The sequence below is a fragment of the Phoxinus phoxinus genome (genome assembly GCF_949152265.1).
Source record: "Phoxinus phoxinus genome assembly, chromosome: 22".
NCBI classification, from domain to species: Eukaryota; Metazoa; Chordata; class Actinopteri; order Cypriniformes; family Leuciscidae; genus Phoxinus; species Phoxinus phoxinus.
The window spans coordinates 4,413,894-4,427,120 of record NC_136897.1 but is presented as its reverse complement, the minus strand read 5'-3'; the positions used below and the strand labels follow the sequence as shown (position 1 = coordinate 4,427,120).

The following is a 13,227-nucleotide window of genomic DNA, read 5'->3' as shown; positions in this document are numbered from 1 at the left end:
ACGTTTCTTTAGTCATTCGGCAGTCTTGCAGCCTGAAACCCTGCAAGGAAATCCACCCGTAGGTAAGTACTTACAGTACAGGCTGCATTTTATTGAAGGAATTCAAAATAAATTTGTACCTGGATGTTTCAATTTGTTTTTTCTTTTTCTTTAGAAGTGACAAACTTATTCTCAGAAACATGCAAATGTATATTAATAAACTTTATATGACTATTTAATGATGCCTTGGTTGATTTTGTTCACAAACCCAGAATTTCTTCAGGGGGTTAAATAACTTTCACTGCAGTTATGTGTTTGGCATTTTTGCTTTTTATAGGGTTTTTGCACTGACAATCCCACCTTTACAAGCATATTTAAATGTAATTATGCTTCTTTATACCATCACAAACGGAGTTTGTAAGAAGGTATTTCAAATATGTAACGTAAATTCATGATCAATAATCTTGACATTGCTAACTAAAGCACTTTACATTTTAGACAAAAGGAAAAATAAAATGGTTATGCTAGAATAAGGTTAGGAGTACTAGGCTACATCACAACAAATGTAGTTTCCCCATAGACATTTTTTATTTTACAGTTCCACTTTTTTTAATTAAATTTGAATGTTGATATATTTTTGTAACTTTTTAAGAAGTGGTAGTTATTTTAGTGTAATAGGTGTTGAAGTTGGGGTATTATATTGTAAAAGTAATCTTTAATACAATTTGTAATGTAAATACTCAATGGTCTTAAATTATATTAAGCAAATTTCATAATATAGTATACTTAATGTCAAACGTTTAAGGGAGCAAGGGGAAAGGGAGAAAAATACACTACATTCAGTATAAGTTTTTTTTTTTCAAGTGGAATTTGATATTTAGTGAATGAAATAAAAGTAAACAAGGTTGTTGGATAAAAAAACGTTCTTGTTGCTTTCAGGAAAAGACAGTGTGAAAATAAAATGACCATATCTGAAATTAATGTAAATTTGTGTGTGTGTGGATTCAGTAAAAGCATACACAACTCATCACTTCAAATTATCAATTTATTCCAGACATTGTAAGGTCAGTGCATTATTTTATTTTATTTATACACTGTTTTTGGATGATCCATAAAATATGGCTTAAAAATCGAAATTTGTGGTTAACATGATGTAAAGAACGAATATTTACAGCACGTTTTCTACACTGCAATAGACAAACTGAATGCTCACTTGATGTGTCATCTTAATACTCCTCACCTTCCTCTTCTCCTTCTCCCTCGACTGAATCTACACCCACCTCCTCATAATCTTTCTCCAGAGCTGCCATGTCTTCTCTAGCCTCCGAGAACTCGCCCTCCTCCATTCCTTCACCTACGTACCAGTGCACAAAGGCACGCTTAGCGTACATCAGATCGAACTTATGATCAAGCCTGGCCCAAGCCTCGGCGATCGCAGTGGTGTTGCTCAACATGCACACGGCTCGCTGCACCTTCGCCAAATCACCACCGGGAACAACAGTGGGAGGCTGGTAGTTGATGCCAACCTTGAAACCAGTTGGACACCAGTCCACAAACTGGATGCTGCGCTTGGTCTTAATGGTGGCTATTGCAGCATTTACATCTTTAGGCACAACATCACCGCGGTACAACAGGCAGCAGGCCATGTACTTCCCGTGACGCGGGTCACATTTGACCATCTGATTGCATGGTTCAAAGCAAGCGTTAGTGATCTCAGCCACTGAGAGCTGCTCATGGTAAGCTTTCTCAGCAGAGATCACCGGAGCATAAGTTGCCAAAGGAAAATGGATACGTGGATACGGCACCAAGTTGGTCTGAAACTCTGTAAGATCGACGTTTAGGGCGCCATCGAATCGGAGAGAGGCAGTAATGGACGACACAATTTGGCTGATCAACCTATTGAGATTGGTGTAACTTGGACGCTCGATATCAAGGTTTCTACGGCAGATGTCATAGATGGCCTCGTTGTCGACCATGAAAGCACAGTCTGAGTGCTCTAGTGTGGTGTGTGTGGTGAGAATGGAGTTGTAGGGCTCCACCACAGCAGTAGAGACCTGTGGAGCTGGATAGATGGAGAACTCGAGCTTGGATTTCTTTCCATAATCAACAGAAAGACGCTCCATCAGCAAAGAGGTGAAACCAGAACCGGTTCCTCCTCCAAAGCTGTGAAACACCAAGAAGCCCTGAAGTCCAGTGCACTGATCAGCCTATGAAGAGGGAGGAATGGAAAGAAAGAAATATATTCAGTTAAAAACAAACGCTGAATAAAAACAGGCTGAGTGCGATTATTGAGATTCCTCACCAGTTTGCGAATCCTGTCAAGAACGAGATCAATGATCTCTTTGCCAATAGTGTAATGGCCACGAGCGTAGTTGTTGGCTGCGTCCTCCTTCCCAGTGATCAGCTGCTCCGGGTGGAAAAGCTGCCGGTAAGTTCCAGTGCGGACCTCGTCTGAACCGCAAAAAAGCAGTATGAGAAAACGAAAGCTGTGAGGAACTCGTGGATCAACCATAAAGGCCAGTTCACACTGCAATGACTAGGGCTGGGTATCGGTCAAAGATGTTCGATACCGGTTCCTGAACGATACTTTTTTCAATACCAATTTTATGAACTCCATTTCAACAAGATTACATTACATATTACCTAAAAAAATATTTGGTTTTACTTTTTCAGTTTGTTGACTGACAGTCTTAGACGGAGCAACTTTCTGCTCTTAAGTTTATTCTGTGCACTGTCAAGATTTGCATCTGATTTGTCGTGTTGAAAACTATTATCTTGTCGCAAATATTAATGAAGCCACACTTTTGATCTTTTCCACATCTTTCCATCTATGGGGGTTGGGAATCTTACACACTACAGCCTCCTGGTGAGCCCCGTCTCTGGGTGTAACGAGGGTATAAGGGTACCCAGATGGTATCGAGGAGATTCGGTCGTGCCTAAAAAGTATCGAACTCAAAACCCAGCCCTAGCACTGACAGACGCCAGCCAACGGCAAGAGACACTTTGTGGGGTTTTGCTGGATCTATGTTACCCTGTCGGTGTGTGTTGGCGTTGGTCGACGCTTGTTTTCTGTTCCAATTGCTGTTTGTTGGATCGTGTAATGTCTGAGAAGTGAATACTGTAATCTGGTGACTGTCCGCATTGTTCGCCGTCTGTCGGTACAGTGTGAATTGGCCTTAAGAGACAGCAGGTAATCAGACAGATACTAACCGATCACAGTGGGCTCCAGATCTACAAACACTGCTCTGGGAACATGCTTTCCAGCTCCGGTCTCACTGAAAAAAGTGTTGAAGGAGTCGTCCCCTCCACCGATCGCCTTATCACTGGGCATCTGTCCATCCGGCTGGATCCCATGCTCGAGACAGTAAAGTTCCCAGCAGGCATTGCCAATCTGGACGCCAGCTTGACCCACGTGAATTGAAATACACTCGCGCTGTTGTGAAGAAGAAAAGCAACCATTTTAATGCTATATAATAGTTTGTTACTTGCATCCTTCAAATCTGATATACTTTAGGACTTTAATATATTGCAACTGTGAATTAGGTGTTGTGATATTTGCAGTTCAGAGCTTTAAAACTGAGAGGATAGAGGAGAGACATTATGGGAAAATAGAAAATACTGGGCTGAGCAACCATGGATGCCACGTTCCTCATCCTCTCTTATTTAAAACCCACAAACTTCATTGGACTGTTCACTATTTCTTGCCTATCAACATAGGTTTATATTTAAAGAAATACAATCCATTTTACCAAATTGTATTACTATGTTCCAATGTACAGCATATGCAGTAGGCCTATAAGAGCAACCCATAAAGGCTGAGAGCTGTATTTTCTCTCTGGGTTTATAATAGTCCTCACTCTGCAACTGAGAGTAATTATGAATCTGTTTAAAGCATTTAAAGCAACATATGTTTCCTGAGCTTAACTGGTCAGGGTAATACATTTTAATGAGATTATGGCTGTCTGCATATGCTGCACTTTAAAAAGATTAGTGTTTTCACTCCCTTTACAACACAATTCACCATTGCTATAGGACACAATTTTTCAGTATAGTCCTTATTAGAATCAAAAGTCCAACATCATTGAATTGATTACAAGTGATTGTGATTTAATACAGCCGTTTGAAATGTCCCCCCCCCCCCCCCCCCCCTCCGTTTTAAAAGATGTAATATCATGTTGCATGTTTGCTCACTGTTGCACTGTTTATTGTATTGTCGTTTTAATTCTGTATCGTCACGTTTAAATGCTCATCTTCTCCTCGATGAAAAATATGAGCACTGATGTGACCACGTCAAATGCATGCTGAATGTTCATATATAGCATTATACTATCGTGCATCGTCGCCTATATCGATCAGACACTCTGCAGCCTCGCATCGCATCAGTTGAGGAGCATCACTATCTGCTACACGTGCATTAAAAATGATAATCTACAAAGATAATTAACAAGGCTTTGGCTAATAATAACTTCACCAATCGCTCAATTCCTGCTGTAATTGTTGTATTATTCGTGTCCTGTCTTTAAAATAGTAGCCTATACAATCTTAAAAAATAAAGGTTATTTATTGGTATAGTTCCATGAAGAACCTTTATGGATCCTTTCCATTACACAAAAGGTTCGTTTAGTTCCCTTTTTGGAACCTTTTATTTTTAAGAGTGTAGCCTAGAAAGTAAAAATACGTTAGTCAGCTACTCACCATTTTCCTCTAGGCCTAATTAGGATAGGAATGATCTGGAAACGAGATTGCTGTACAGCGTTACTGTTGTCGACGGTGAAGGGTCGATGTAGTAACTGCGAGAAATCCTCGAGTCGCGCCGCTTTTATACAGCGACAGAGCAGCAGGATCTGACCTACTTCTTTATGTAGCCTGTGAATATAGTAGAATTGTCATTTTTATTGCACCAGAACACTTCGTTTCAATCGAGCTTAAGCATGCCGTAGATGTCTGAATAATCTCTGAGCATAATTTTGTTATTAGGCTATTTTATATATCTGAATATGATACTGAGTCAGTTAACCCTCTTGCAAAAGATTTATTTTAAAATCTATAAATGTTAAATTTGTAACAGTCTAGTTTTTTTTTTTTTTTTTTTTTTTTTTTACACAATGTGCATCACTTGGTAGTCTGCAGCATTATGACGCCATCACTGCAGCAGAATCTCTAATACGGGCGGTGGCCGAGCTGGCCGCGTGTTAAAAGCCTGTGAGCTGACTAGTTAGGGAGCTTGGAGCGGTTTATTATACCCTAGATTAGAATACTTTAGAGGCAGTTTATAGGTGTTGAAACACATTCTGTCTGTCTGGATATTGAGCATCCACCGCATTAAATCTAAAAGACATTGTAAAGCGTCTGTTTAACGTTATTACACCCAGCAGTTTTGTATGTTATTGATTACTGTGTCCAGTCAGGTTATTGAAATGTTACAACTACGCTCCGAAAAATCACGAATGGAAAAATGTTAAATGATTTTAGGATGCATGTTGCAGGTCATTTTAATAAATTTAGGCTACACACTATGTGTGATTGAATCAACCTTTTGCACAAAGAGATCATTAACAGCACTCAGTAAGAGTGGCGCGCGGTAAAACAGTGTTTTGTCTGGAATGTTGTCTTTTTTTCTCTGATGATGAGCCACTCCCTCCTGCTGCCCGCTCTCTCTCTCTCTCTCTCTCTCTCTCTCTCTCTCTCTCTCTCTCTCTCTCTCTCTCTCTCTCTGTCTCTCTCTCTATCCCCCCATCTTCTCTATCCCCCCCCTCCATCTTCTCCATCTTCTCTGCATTGAGATCAACACACATCAGCGCCGACACAGCACCTGTGAAAAAACGCAAAATGGTGAGTTTACACTTTAATTTCTCAGTAAATTTCTTCATATGTTCGGTGCTTTGCTCTGCAGCTTTAAGTATATAGTTGCACGTCGAATTCTGCATTATTCACATGCCAACATTTCTGATCTGTGAGACCAAAAAGCATCATATATATTATGTACTGTGAATTATACATTAACTTGTGAGATTTAGCCAGTATTATTGCTCTTAAAGAGAGTTAAATCATCCCATATGTAATGCTCTTTAGATTTCATGCCATTGACTGTTATGGACAATTATGCATCTCAAAATTGTGCTGACATCATGTTTTTATAAAGTAGGCTATTGCTGTTTCATAACAGTTTTTTTTCTTCCAGAAAATAAATATGTATTTGAATTTAACATGGTATGTAATCAAATCTCTCATACGAAAATTACATTTTTTAAAGCTTCATTGTGTCTCAGAACTGGACATGATCCATAATTTACAGGATAAATGTTCATGACAATGCTCATTTTATTTTCTACAACAGCGCGAGTGTATTTCAATTCACGTGGGTCAAGCCGGCGTCCAGATTGGCAATGCCTGCTGGGAACTTTACTGTCTCGAGCATGGGATCCAGCCGGATGGACAGATGCCCAGTGATAAGGCGATCGGTGGAGGGGACGACTCCTTCAACACTTTTTTCAGTGAGACCGGAGCTGGAAAGCATGTTCCCAGAGCAGTGTTTGTAGATCTGGAGCCCACTGTGATCGGTTAGTATCTCTATGATTTCCTGCTGTCTCTTAAAGGTATAGCGGAGGATTTTCTTTTTCCGGGTGGTTAGTCTATACTATTGGTCCACCTAAGTGTCAATCATTCTGGTGATATGTTTACGTAAGGCCGTCGTACGTGCTCGTCCCTATGTTTTCGCTTTCTGCGCATGCGCACTTTCAGGTGTATTATTTATGTGTGATGAGTTACGGTTTCAGCCATTCCTTTGAAAATGGCTGAGGGTCGAAAGAGAAAAAATTTATACGAAGTGTATGATAAAAAGAGAAAGGCCGCAGAATATAGAAACAAGACCAGAGTAATTTTGGGTGAATATTTCACACGCTGGCGTGCGCTAGAAGCACAGGTTGGGCTTCCCACTGATGCCACAGTCGCGAAGATTCTACTAGACAGGTAAAGTTTGTCATGCTATTTGGAGAAATTCATTTAAAATCACTGCTAGTAAAAGTTAATGTAAGCTGATTAGCGATGCTAGCCGTTTAATAGGCGTTCCCTCTCGGGAGCAGATAGAGTGTTGCGCATGTTCATTTTTTTTTAAATTGGAGAGGGCGGGTCTTTTCTAAAATTAGGAAAGATCCTCCGCTATACCTTTAAGGCCAATTCACACTGTACCGACAGACGGCGAACAATGCGGACAGTCACCAGATTACAGTATTCACTTCTCAGACATTACACGATCCAACAAACAGCGATTGGAACAGAAAACAAGCGTCGACCAACGGCAACACACACCGACAGGGTAACATCGATCCAGCGAAACCCCACAAAGTGTCTCTTGCCGTTGGCTGGCGTCTGTCAGTGCTAGGGCTGGGTTTTGAGTTCGATACTTTTTAGGCACCGACCGAATCGCCTCGATACCATCGAGTATCAAAAAATCTCTTGTCGTTCAGCACCAAATATCGATACCTAAGGGGTTAATCTTGTCAATTTCATTGAGCCAATAAGCATGCATGATTGGCTGTGAGGCCAACCCAACCCCCATAGATGTAAAAGATGTGGAAAAGATCAAAAGTGTGGCTACATACATTTTTTGCGGCAAGATAATAGTTGCCAAGACCGGCAACACGACAAATCTGATGCAAATCTTGACAGTGCACAGAATAAACTTAAGAGCAGAAAGTTGTTCCGTCTAAGACTGTCAGTCAACAAATTATGTTTTATTAACAAGGTTCGGGAGGAACACGTTCTAATGATCAAGCAATCAAGTCATTCCAACCAGCTGTCATCAATCAGTAATCAACAGGTCCACTCAATCAGCATGAGTAAAACCTATAAATATACGCTGTCGACTCACCCATATTCCTCGACAGTTTTCAGCATCCCTCCACCACCCCATCTCCTCACACTTGCTTGGTTATCTTCCTAACCAGAGATACGGGGGGAGTACTCTGGGTTCGGGCCCAATTTCCGAGCTCGGACCCTCCCCCCGGACAGCACGCCAAATACGCATAACCGTTTAGTCTCTGATCATTCGTAAGTGTGAATATGTAATGTAATCTTGTTAAAATGGAGTTCATAAAATTGATATTGAAAAAAGTATCGTTCAGGAACCGGTATCGAACATCTTTGACCGATACCCAGCCCTAGTCATTGCAGTGTGAACTGGCCTTTATGGTTGATCCACGAGTTCCTCACAGCTTTCGTTTTCTCATACTGCTTTTTTGCGGTTCAGACGAGGTCCGCACTGGAACTTACCGGCAGCTTTTCCACCCGGAGCAGCTGATCACTGGGAAGGAGGACGCAGCCAACAACTACGCTCGTGGCCATTACACTATTGGCAAAGAGATCATTGATCTCGTTCTTGACAGGATTCGCAAACTGGTGAGGAATCTCAATAATCGCACTCAGCCTGTTTTTATTCAGCGTTTGTTTTTTTAACTGAATATATTTCTTTCTTTCCATTCCTCCCTCTTCATAGGCTGATCAGTGCACTGGACTTCAGGGCTTCTTGGTGTTTCACAGCTTTGGAGGAGGAACCGGTTCTGGTTTCACCTCTTTGCTGATGGAGCGTCTTTCTGTTGATTATGGAAAGAAATCCAAGCTCGAGTTCTCCATCTATCCAGCTCCACAGGTCTCTACTGCTGTGGTGGAGCCCTACAACTCCATTCTCACCACACACACCACACTAGAGCACTCAGACTGTGCTTTCATGGTCGACAACGAGGCCATCTATGACATCTGCCGTAGAAACCTTGATATCGAGCGTCCAAGTTACACCAATCTCAATAGGTTGATAGGTCAGATAGTGTCGTCCATTACTGCCTCTCTCCGATTCGACGGCGCCCTAAACGTCGATCTTACAGAGTTTCAGACCAACTTGGTGCCGTATCCACGTATCCATTTTCCTTTGGCAACTTATGCTCCGGTGATCTCTGCTGAGAAAGCTTACCATGAGCAGCTCTCAGTGGCTGAGATCACTAACGCTTGCTTTGAACCATGCAATCAGATGGTCAAATGTGACCCGCGTCACGGGAAGTACATGGCCTGCTGCCTGTTGTACCGCGGTGATGTTGTGCCTAAAGATGTAAATGCTGCAATAGCCACCATTAAGACCAAGCGCAGCATCCAGTTTGTGGACTGGTGTCCAACTGGTTTCAAGGTTGGCATCAACTACCAGCCTCCCACTGTTGTTCCCGGTGGTGATTTGGCGAAGGTGCAGCGAGCCGTGTGCATGTTGAGCAACACCACTGCGATCGCCGAGGCTTGGGCCAGGCTTGATCATAAGTTCGATCTGATGTACGCTAAGCGTGCCTTTGTGCACTGGTACGTAGGAGAAGGAATGGAGGAGGGCGAGTTCTCGGAGGCTAGAGAAGACATGGCAGCTCTGGAGAAAGATTATGAGGAGGTGGGTGTAGATTCAGTCGAGGGAGAAGGAGAAGAGGAAGGTGAGGAGTATTAGATTTCCTTTATTTCATGCCGTCCTTCGAATCAAAATGAGCAGGTAGCCTAGACTGAACAATTTCACAAGCTTAAGCAAATGCCAAGTGACATAATGGTATTGGTGTTAGTTTCAATCTATGTGATTCCCTGATAAACATTACAAAAGCTAATTGTGGATGTTCTGTTCAGTGTACGTTTTGGTTTTTATGAACTCAATAAAAACCTTACAATAATCATGTTACGTTTCTGTTTACATTCATATGCTCTTGATCACTTACTTATGTAATTAATAAAATAAATGCCACATCAACAATAAATTTACCTTTAGTTCTGCATTTTAAGGGGTCATCAGATATCAGTTTTCCTGGATCTTTGGAAACAAGAGTTTTGATGCACTATATAGACATACTGTAACTTTCAGAATATCCTGTGTCTTAAAGGGATACTCCCCTTTTTTTGGAAATAGGCTCATTTTACAACTCCCCCAACTCCCCCGAACTCCGGGTCTGACGGTACCACTTTTAGCATAGCTTAGCATAGATCATTGATTCTGATGAGTCCAGTAGCATTTCTTTCAAAATGACCAACGAGTTTCAATATTTTTCCTATTTAAAACTTGACTCTTCTATAGTTAAACCGTGTACTAAGATCGACGGGAAATGAAAAGTTGCGATTTTCCAAGCCTATATGGCTAGGAACTACTCTCATTCCGGCGTAAGAATCAAGGAACTGTGCGGCCGTACCATGGGTGCAGCAGGCGTAATAATATGACGAAGCACTTGCCGTCAACAAACCAACTTGACAACCTGCTTGCACAGGGAGCGTGCCTTGTAGCATGGAGACATTTGTGAGAGACGATTTAGATGACATTTACTTTAGTGCTGATCCCGAACCGTATTTATTTGGAAACCTAATTTGACGCCTAAAAACTAAACAAACTTAGTACCGGTCATGTTGGAAGTTACCGAGCTGGGGACTATTTTCAGGTGCTTCGTCATATCATTACGCTGCTGCACCCATGGTACGGCCGCACAGTTCCTTGATTCTTACGCCGGAATGAGAGTAGTTCCTATAGGCTTGGAAAATCGCAACTTTTCATTTCCCGTCGATCTTAGGACACGGTTTAACTACAGAAGAGTCAAGTTTTAAATAGGAAAAATATTGAAACTCGTTGGTCATTTTGAAAGAAATGCTACTGGACTCATCAGAATCAATGATCTATGCTAAGCTATGCTAAAAGTGGTACCGTCAGACCCGGAGTTCGGCTGAATGGATTCGAAAACGGTAAAACTCAACTGTTTAACTCTGGGAGAGCTGGAAAATGAGCCTATTTCCAAAAAAAGTGGAGTATCCCTTTAAAGGGGTGGTTGAGTTTGATGTCACTTTTCTAACTTTAGTTAGTGTGTAATGTTGCTGTTTGAGCATAAACAACATCTGCAAAGTTACAATGCTCAAAGTTCAAAGCAAAGGAAGATATTTGCTTTTAAAGAAATCGTTTTTTAAGGACTACCACAGCATTCCTCCCGGGTTAGTGACATCACCAACCCTAGAATTTACATAAACCCCGCCCCCGGAACATGATTTATAGATTGTCATGACAGAATATGCTAATCAATAACTAGAAGATATTTAACTCCACATCAACTACTTAAATTCATCAACTAACCATTCAAAAATGTCCTGTTGCTTCTACATGTTGTCACTTCTTCTTAAGTCTCTCCATCATTGTCTGACTCCGGTTTGAACATAAAAGGCTAAAAGTTTTTGAAATGTTCAGTGCATGTGTGTGTGAGGTAAAAGGACACAAGGGCCGTTTCTCAATATGCGTTCTTGTCTGTACTTGTGTTCTTGTGGACTTGTGAAACGTCATCAGTCGCTGCCCAAGTACTGTCCCAATTCAAAAGTTCACATCTAGCCAAGTCCAGTTCAAATCCCCGGATGTGTTCTTGATCCGCCCTTTTACCGAGGATGCATGTAGAGGTGACTTGTGCAAACTTGAGACAGACAGGTATCCCAGAATGCATCTCGTCCCACCAGCAAGCGTCAATGGCAGAGGAGAAAACCCGCGTAATATCAAAATACTACTGTTATCGTGTCACGAAATGTAATTCTAAGAGTGTTTCAGTCGAGAATGTAGTTGTTTAAAGCTCAAATCTGTGGTTTATTTATAAAGATAGCGCCTATTTAAAAAATGTATCTGACGTTTTCGGAGTTGTGAGATCCGGGCGATCACCGGGCGTTCAGCGCTCAATAACCCCGACTGGACCAGCTTTTCCTCGGCTAGTGCTTCTGGTGTCTGCCGCTGGCTCTGGTGTCTCTAGTCTAGTGGTTAAACATGAGATATAGTTCGTCTTGTGTATATCTAACGGGCGATCTTTGGTCTCATTAATCTATCATTTGTTCCATGGCAAATCGTTTTGGCTGAGGGCAAAGTGAAGTTTCATAATTTTATATATTTAGGCTATTTAACTTGAGCTATAGGCTATTTTAAGCTGACTTATGTTTGACTGAATTGTTTGCTTTATTTATTTTTATTTACTTATACTTTTATACTGGATATCAGATCATTAAAACGGACATTTAACAAAAAGAGTCAGGGTTGTGTAATTTTATTTTAGGCTATATATTTTAAAATATATATAATATTTTTAATATTTATTTTATTATACATTCTCTTCACTGTACATGTATAATAAAATAAAATGACACAACCCCGTCTGTTTATTAAATGTCAGTTTTAATGTTCAATAATGTTTAATATTTTTAAAATGAAAGCAAAAAGAAGCAGGGTTGCGTTTTATTTCGTGTTGTTATGCAGTGAAGATAATCAATGTACACGTTGCCTGAACCACATTTGTGTGGCCATAATGTGTTTAAGATTTTTTTTAAATTAAAAAAGGCAGAGTGTTGTTTTATACCATATTTCGTTTTATTGTTGCCTAAAATATACATAAAGAGATAACCGGAGTAGCCAGAGCGTGCTGAGTGACGCGATCAAGAACGCCGCTGTCCCATTTGCAGAATAACCGGACTTGCGTCCTCTCGTCCTCGGAAGTTCGTTCTCCTAAGTCGAACTTGGCAAGTCTGAACTACCAAGGACGCAAGTCCGAAGTTTGCGTACTTGGTATTGAGAAACGGCCAAGCTCTTGAAGCTCCGCCCCCTGTGCTGGGAGCAGCAGCTCATTTGCATTTAAAGGGGCACACACAAAAACGGTGCGTTTTTGCTCACCCTCAAAAAGTGACTTTTACATGCTATATACAATATCTATGGGGTATTTTGAGCTAATACTTTACATACACACTCTGGGGACATACAATACTTATTTTACATCTTGTGAAAAGGGCATTATACCACCCCTTTAAAAAACTCAAACAGCTCATTCTGAAATCACTGACTTTGTGCTTCTTTGCGTCCAAACTAACGCCACAAACTAAACTAACACCACATCGATTGTTAGCTAGTAGACAAATGTGAAGTCCTCAAAACAATGCACCACAGCTGTATAGAAAGTGCTTTTCAGCAATCTTAAGATAAGATAAGATAAGATAAGATAAACATTTATTCGTCCCACATGTGGGGAAATTTCTGTTACAGCAGCAAAAATTAAGAAATAAAAATATAAAAATAAATGCAAATAAATAAAAAAGAAAATAAACACATACTATAAAAACAGTGTATATACACAATACAATGTATAAATACAAAATCAAAGCCCTATGGATCAGTATCAGACTCACATTCTGCCTAGAATATGAGTATGACGAAGTCAGGCTATTATATACCCAGAGCAA

The 13,227-nt window shown here is 40.7% G+C and overlaps 2 protein-coding genes across 5 annotated transcripts; one reads left to right on the top strand and one right to left on the bottom strand.

Moving 5' to 3' along the window:
• Positions 1-889: 889 nt before the first annotated feature.
• On the bottom strand, positions 890-7,692 carry LOC306991033 (tubulin alpha-1B chain-like). 2 transcript variants are annotated; one of them, XM_079598469.1, is made up of 5 exons: positions 7,581-7,692; positions 4,675-4,845; positions 3,190-3,412; positions 2,282-2,430; positions 890-2,186 (listed from the first exon to the last, which is right to left on the bottom strand). In XM_079598469.1, the coding sequence occupies exons 2-5, from the start codon at positions 4,675-4,677 to the stop codon at positions 1,206-1,208; spliced, it is 1,356 nt and encodes a 451-aa protein (XP_079454595.1). In that variant the 5' UTR covers positions 4,678-4,845; positions 7,581-7,692; the 3' UTR covers positions 890-1,205. The 2 variants fall into 2 exon arrangements, with proteins under 2 accessions (XP_079454595.1, XP_079454594.1); XM_079598468.1 differs by lacking the exon at positions 7,581-7,692 and having other exon boundaries at positions 4,675-5,115.
• On the top strand, positions 5,733-9,669 carry LOC306991031 (tubulin alpha-1A chain-like). 3 transcript variants are annotated; one of them, XM_079598467.1, is made up of 5 exons: positions 5,748-5,811; positions 6,161-6,189; positions 6,317-6,539; positions 8,228-8,376; positions 8,474-9,669. In XM_079598467.1, the coding sequence occupies exons 2-5, from the start codon at positions 6,187-6,189 to the stop codon at positions 9,452-9,454; spliced, it is 1,356 nt and encodes a 451-aa protein (XP_079454593.1). In that variant the 5' UTR covers positions 5,748-5,811; positions 6,161-6,186; the 3' UTR covers positions 9,455-9,669. The 3 variants fall into 3 exon arrangements, with proteins under 3 accessions (XP_079454592.1, XP_079454593.1, XP_079454591.1); XM_079598466.1 differs by lacking the exon at positions 6,161-6,189 and having other exon boundaries at positions 5,733-5,811; XM_079598465.1 differs by lacking the exon at positions 5,748-5,811 and having other exon boundaries at positions 6,055-6,189.
• Positions 9,670-13,227: the final 3,558 nt, after the last annotated feature.

Coding starts and splice junctions, on each gene's coding strand:
- LOC306991033 (XM_079598469.1), bottom strand. Junction 2,431..3,189: donor TCTGGAGCCCACTGTGATCG/GTTAGTATCTGT, acceptor TTTGCGGTTCAG/ACGAGGTCCGCACTGGAACT. Junction 2,187..2,281: donor TTGACAGGATTCGCAAACTG/GTGAGGAATCTC, acceptor CCCTCTTCATAG/GCTGATCAGTGCACTGGACT.
- LOC306991031 (XM_079598465.1), top strand. CDS start 6,082: ATGCATCTCAAAATTGTGCTGACATCATGTTTTTATAAAGTAGGCTAT. Junction 6,190..6,316: donor ATGTATTTGAATTTAACATG/GTATGTAATCAA, acceptor TTTCTACAACAG/CGCGAGTGTATTTCAATTCA. Junction 6,540..8,227: donor TCTGGAGCCCACTGTGATCG/GTTAGTATCTCT, acceptor TTTGCGGTTCAG/ACGAGGTCCGCACTGGAACT.